At 45.1% G+C, this 6899-nt stretch overlaps 1 protein-coding gene across 1 annotated transcript; it reads right to left on the bottom strand.

Annotated features, from left to right (window-relative positions):
- Positions 1-4212: 4212 nt before the first annotated feature.
- LDOC1 (LDOC1 regulator of NFKB signaling) lies at positions 4213-6640 on the bottom strand. Its single transcript, XM_079910034.1, has one exon. It carries the CDS (start codon positions 6477-6479, stop codon positions 6039-6041), a length of 441 nt encoding a protein of 146 aa, XP_079766160.1. The 5' UTR covers positions 6480-6640; the 3' UTR covers positions 4213-6038.
- Between the last annotated feature and the right edge of the window lie 259 nt (positions 6641-6899).

The following is a 6899-nucleotide window of genomic DNA, read 5'->3' as shown; positions in this document are numbered from 1 at the left end:
ATCAGGTGTCAAATCTACATGTTAAATGGTCACACCAGGTTCCACAAAAAAATGACAAAAAATGAATAACAATTAGATATATTCTGTTGAAATATAAAGAAAAAAATTCTCTGAGAAATCAACAAAAGTATCAAATCAGTTATGGATGAAAAATATTAGGATGGCCTCAGACTTCTACAAAATAACATTCAATGCTAAAAAGATAGTGGAGCAATGAAAGAAAAGAACCTCTACCCATAACAAAACTCTTATTCACCATCAAAACCTCAGACGATATATTTCCCAGGAGTTTTACGGGGATTTTTTTCCTTTTGAAGAAACAACTAAAAATGGAAAAAGAAACTAGCTAACAAAAAAACACTAAATGAAAATTGGACAAAGTAGTTATTATTAAATTCATTTGTCTGATATATTAAAATTGAAACACATGCAGGGATTATGTTCAGGGGGAAAAACATGTAACTGTTACAAACACTGACAACACAGAAACAATGTAACTTACAAAGCTGATAGGGAAATAGTATTAGTGTATATGTTGAGTTCCTCATCTTTCATGGCTGAGAGTCAAAATAGATCACTCGTATCTGAAAAATAACAGAGGTATATACACGATTTAAAGGTATAAACACTAAGAGAAAGACTATAACCAAATAAATTGGGGAGCACAGAAATGGGAGGATACTGGAAAAAATGGAAATATATTAAACATTTTCACAACAGCCTGAAATATCAATACCATAAAGAAAATAAAAAGGCCAATGATAGACTGGGCATAAATATTTGCAACATAAGGGATTTCCCTGGCAGTCCAGTGGTTAGGACTCCATGCCTCCACTGCAGGGGGTGCGGGTTCATCCCTGGTCTGGGAACTAAGACCCCACATGCTGTACGGCATGGCCAAAAAATTAAAATAAGTAAATATTTGCAATAAATATCACAGATCCCTAATAAATGAAGAGCCTCTAGGGCTTCCCTGGTGGCGCAGTGGTTGAAGGTCCGCCTGCCGATGCAGGGGACACGGGTTCGTGCCCCGGTCTGGGAAGATCCCACATGCCCCGGAGCGGCTGGGCCCGTGAGCCACGGCCGCTGAGCCTGCGCGTCCGGAGCCTGTGCTCTGCAACGGGAGAGGCCACAACAGTGAGAGGCCCGCGTACCGCAAAAAAAAAAAAAAAAAAAAAAAAAAATCCGGAATATAGGAAATTCCATAGGACAAATGACCTGGTTTCCTCAACAAATAATTTGTAGGGGAAAAAGGATGGAGGGCAATTGTTTTTAGTTAAAAGAAGGTTTTAGAGATATATAAACCAAAAGCAGTGTGTCAACATTTTTGAAACCTAATTCAAACAAATAATTAAAAACACAATTTTAAGACACTGGGGATATTTGAATATGGATTGAGTATTAAATATTAAGGAGTCATCGTATTTTAGTACATACGATGATGATATTATGGTTTTTAAAGCCTTATCTGTTAGAGAAACATACTGAAATATTAAAGCGTGAATTAATATGATATCTGGGATTTGATTTTAAATATTCCATAAAAATTATAAGAAAGAAAAGGGATAAGTGAAGCAAAAATGTTGGTAAGTTTTGAATCTGGAGATGGGTCTATGAGGACTCACTATATTATTCTCCCTACTTATGAACATGTTAAAAATTTGTGTACATTCAAATGAGCAGTCCTAAAAGTCCTGTATGGCAGTGCAATTATCTGTGTCTAGAGAACAAATAAATCAGAAATATCCCAATTACTTCAGTTACCACTGAAATATAATTCCCTTTGATTTCTTTTACTGGTATGATTTTTTTTAAGTAACAATTTTAAATGAGGCATATAAACAGTCTTGTGACAGTTTTTTATCTTGAGCTGACTGGTTGACTCTGAACTGACTGGTCATTTGAACTGACTGTATAGGGACTTTGGCTAAAATAGAATTATATTATTGCAATTCTGTGCATGAAATCCTTTGTCATTTTGGGCAGGGGAAGAGAAGATATGAAAATATTGTGGATATAATCATAAGAAAAATTAATGTGTTATTGATCGTAGCTCCGATACCAGGAGGTACACAAATGTTGCAGCATCTCACCACCACTCCCCCACCCAACTAATCCGGGGCAGGGTTTTTGCTCCTCTAACAAATCTTGCTCTGCTGTTAATAAATACTTCAAGCAAGCTATTACCCATCACAGGCTAACTGCATTTTTTTTTAAAGTCTCTGGACAATAGAATATTTGAAGATAAATGAAATCCTAACAGAGGCATTTCAGACAGGAGGGAAAAAAACGCAAGGGGGATGATCAGAAGTAAGAAGTAGGGGGTCACCAGCACTGTCGAAGGACACCAAACATAGTTGATTGTATCTACCTTTAGGACTAAGTGGGCATAAGACTGTAGGGAATACACTTGAACTACTGAGTAATGCAAACTACCAGACACTTTTAATGCTACTTTAGCAAAATTCATATTTCAAAGCAAATAATACATATACTTCATACAATTACCCCACATTGATCATCCATCAAAGAAAACATTCTCAGGACCTTGAATTGATACCCTTTTATTAGCTTTAAGTGCTTTGAGAACTTTAAAAACTGTTTAAATTCATTTGTTAAAAAATAAATATTCCACTAATTTTAACAACACATCTCCCTCTACTTCCAAATTGCTGAGGTTTTCACTATGTTGTAATAGCAGAAAATAACCAAACACAATGTGCATCACGTACCTCTAGCTAATATATCATCCGGCAAAACACAGCAACACAGAATTAATGGATGGCACTGCTTACCTATTCAAGTGATTAGAGAAATCCAAACATACACTGGAAGATTTAATAGGATTAAATGATTATGACCTTCAATATGATTCATTTCATTTCATTAATAGCACAATTTCAGTGACCGTTTCAAGTCCAGTGTGATGGGAATTCAGGAGTCTGAAGTTCATATTTGCTATTTCAACATTTTCACCTACTTTTAGTAGTTTTCATTTGAGTGGTGATTTTATCTTCAGATATGCTTATTTACTCCTCCAATTCTCTTCTGCTATGCCTTATGCCACTATCACACTACCATGAATTCCTCCCGTGGTGGTAAAGCCCTTGCCACTATCTGTGCTTTTATTGCAGAATCTGCCAAGGTAGCCAGATTCTTAACACTGTCCTTCTCTGCAGCTCACAGTATAAACCGCTCTTCCATGATACATGAAGGACATTAACACACACACACACACACACACACACACACACACACTCTGAGTCAGCTCAAGGCACGTGCATACAAGCCCAGGACATGTACGTTTCAGATTCCAGAAGCTCTTGGCCTAGCTGTCATGAGTGCTACTCAGGTGCTGCATTGGCATCTTCACTGACCAGAAACCCCTTCCTTCGGCACAGAGCATGCACACACTTGGTTTGGTGGTGGGGAGTAGATCTCATCTATTCATGCCTTCAACTTTCACCTTGGAAAGGTCACTCTCAAATCTAATCACAGTCTAGATTCTCTTTCTGGACCTTACCTGTAGCAAGGTATCCCAATTCTGGCCCAACGCACCGTAAAAGCAACAAACTGGAATGACCATGAGGGCAAGAACCACTTTTCTTTGACCACCATATCTCTAACTCCTCTAAGTCTACCTGGACCACTGATTATTTTGAATGACTGATATTTGGTCTCAGTGGGTCTCACCTAGCTTTCAGCACTTGCCCACTACTTCCCCAGATCCACCCCCAGTATGGACCTCAACCTCCTTTGCTACATCATATCTACCCCTGTCCCACCCTCCAGAAACAACTTTCCTAGACTGGAAAAATCACTCCTGCTCTGGACTTTGCCTGTTCACTTAGTAAACCGGCTTTCTATCTGACTTCATGTCAGATCCCAAAGAGTAAATGAGGTCTTGTCATGCTCTCATTTCCACTCTTCCTGAGCCTGCTCTGCTCCTATTGACTCCTGACATTTTCCTAAGGCCAAGGTCATAGCAAGAGACCTGTTTCTGGAATGATGCTTCAGTTCACAGGCCTGGGAGTAAGAGCCCATGTTTACTGAGTGCTCATCACGCAGCAGGGACAGTTCAAAATACCTCATGGGTGCGATCTCATTGAATCCACACCTCTGAAGTACCCAGTATGATGACCAGTATCTCATTTAACCCACAATGTGAGGTTTACGTCACAATACAAATAAAAGAATACCCAGACTCAAAAGGTCTTAATCAACAAGAAAATTTATTACCTAAATTAATTAGAGGTTCTAAGGTAGAGCTGGCTCCAGACGTGGTACAATAAAGACATGGGGGCAGATAGAGATAAGAATGAGAACTCGCAATCTCCCAAATGCTCCTGACAGCTCCTGGCTGGCAGAGATAGGCCCCACAAATCCCCTAACCGAGCTTCCCTGATTTAACATTTCAGTGACTTAACCTGGGGTAACTGCCTCACAAAGGTATGCAGATTCTTCTCAGCACTCACCCCACTCCCTTAGTGCCTCCGAGCCATCCAGGCCCACAAAGAAATCTCAGCATAGCTCAGATAGCAGTATAAGATCTAGTTCAGGAGATAGCCAGGCATATTGTCAATTTCTACAGGCTGGAATCTGGGGCACATGGATGGGTGGGGATTCTAAGGGTATCTGCCCAAGGAAGATGAAATGTTCAAATCAGGCTCCGTTTATTATGGGTGCATTTACCCAGGATCTAGGATTTAATGTTAGCTCAAGCACCTCAAAGGGGTATTAAAACAATGTGCTACGTTGGTAAATGAAGCCTGAACTCAATAGCACCCCACAGGCACTAAGGGTTAAGGGGCAGAACTTGCCGTGTTGAGGAAGAACCCAAAAGCTCAGGAAGACAGGAATATTGTGTGTCCTGATTTATGCCTGCTGTCCCAGTCTAATAATTAATAGTGTCCCCTTTAAGCTCTCTCAAAAGTGTCCCAGTTTGGGATGGTGTGCCACCTGCTCAGCCACAGCTTACCCATGTCATCTTGGAAGCCCCAGAGGACACCCCCTTCACCAGGGCTGCAAGAAATGCTTTGGTGAGGGGAGTACCAGATTCCCCATAAAGCCCTATGTTAGCTGTCCTCTGTAGCCTACACATGACAGTGGGGAACACTGGGATTGAACTAGGTTCCCTGATATCAATGAGAATATGGGAGTCAGGGTGAGTGGCAGACGCCAATGACAGCCCTTAACCATTAAAAGAGACTCTTTTTTCGTAGTGCTTGATATTTATTGAAAAGAATGCAAATGCTTTTTCCAGGTAGTACTGAGGAGCTGGGCTGAGTGCCTGCTTTTGTTTGTATTGTTTTGTTTTTAGTATTTTTGTCCAAATGCACACATCTGTGGGATTGCTGCAATTTTGAAAGAGAAATGACAGTTGTGCAAAATTGGTGCATAGGAGAAATGTCAACGATTTGGCTGCCAGGCACAACAGGCTCCTGCAGCAATCTGGTGAGGCAGGAGAAGGCCTTGGGCGTTAGCAGGGAACTAACCAGCTTGAAAGATTAGCCCCTTGGGGGAAGTTGGTGAGCAGTCCAAACCAGTGTCCCAGGAGGTGTAGCCAACTAAGGCATCTTCTAGGTTGCTACTTATCTCCAAAGGCCTGGTCTGTCGCTGTAATGTGGTGGAGGGTGCTTACGTGGCAGCGTAGGTCTCTGGGCAAGATGTAGGCCTGACAGTTGGCAGGGCTGTGCGGCACAGCTGTGCGTAGTCCAGTTGGTAACAGGGGCCTGGCCTAGAGTTGGGGCTCAGAACACAGTTCAAGTCAGCAGGAGAGGGTCCTGGGGCTGGCCAGTGGGAGGCAGCGCACTTCAGAGAGAGGCCCCAGCCTCAGCAGCGGGTAACTGGAGCACTATCCCCGGAACAAAGACAAGCACTACGGGGAGGAGGGGGGGAGGAGGAAGACAACCAGAGGCAGGGGTAGGGAAGGGGATCTGAGCGCTAGGGGAGCGCGGCGGCTCCGGGCGGGGCAAGGCGGGGAGGGGGGAGGTGGCGGCGTGCAGGGCCCTCCCCCCTAGGCCCGAGGGTCTCCGGGCCTAGTAATCATCTTCTTCATCTTCGTCGTCGTCTTCTTCGTCGTCATCCCAGCCAAAACACTGTTTCATCTCATCGAGGAAGGCCCGGTAATCACCTAGGATGGGGCTATCCATCTCAATGTAGGGCACCACCCACTCCTCGGCTTCCCCGATGAGCAGGCTGATTAGGAATGCCACCTTCATGGCGTCGTTGCAAAATCGGTTCTCGTTGACAAGCATGTAAGACGCCGTCTGCACGATAAACTCGGGGAGCCGGGAGCTCTCGCCGTCAAAAGTTTCGGGGAAGGGCACCGGACAGCTCGGCGGACGTACCTGGCGCAGTAGGGTGGCCCTCTCGCACACCAGCAGCCGCAGCTGTTCCATGAGCTGGCTGTTCTCGATGCTCAAGGCGCGGTGCCGCATCAGGAGCGCATGCAGCAGCAGCACCAGCTCGTCCACCATGGCGAACAGCTCGCAAGCGCAGGGCAGGGTTCAACTCGGCTCGGCTCGCCTAAGGTGCGCGCAGAGGCCTCGCAGGAAGTGCGTGTCCGCGGAGGCGCGCGGTGGCTAGGGGCGAGAGGCGGTGCGCGCAGGGGTCCCGGCGGCCACGCAAGCTCCGCCCACACAGCCGCTCTGACGGCCGGCGCGCCGGCGCCGCCTGGTTAGAGGGGGGCGGGCGCCCGGGAAGGCAGGGGGCGGGGCCGGGGTGGCGCGGGTTGGGTCACGAGCTGCGAGCGTGTAGGTCTCCAGGCCAGTGGATAAGGGCGGTGTGCCGGCAGAGACCCAGTCCTGGATGTGAGCCCGGCCTTAGCCAGGACCGAGCGAGCGCTAAAGACCCATCTCTGAGAGGCTCAACCTGCTCAAGTTTAAAGGATCAACCAC

Source organism: Stenella coeruleoalba (genome assembly GCF_951394435.1).
Source record: "Stenella coeruleoalba genome assembly, chromosome: X".
NCBI classification, from domain to species: domain Eukaryota; kingdom Metazoa; phylum Chordata; class Mammalia; order Artiodactyla; family Delphinidae; genus Stenella; species Stenella coeruleoalba.
This window is presented reverse-complemented; position numbering and strand designations above follow the sequence as displayed.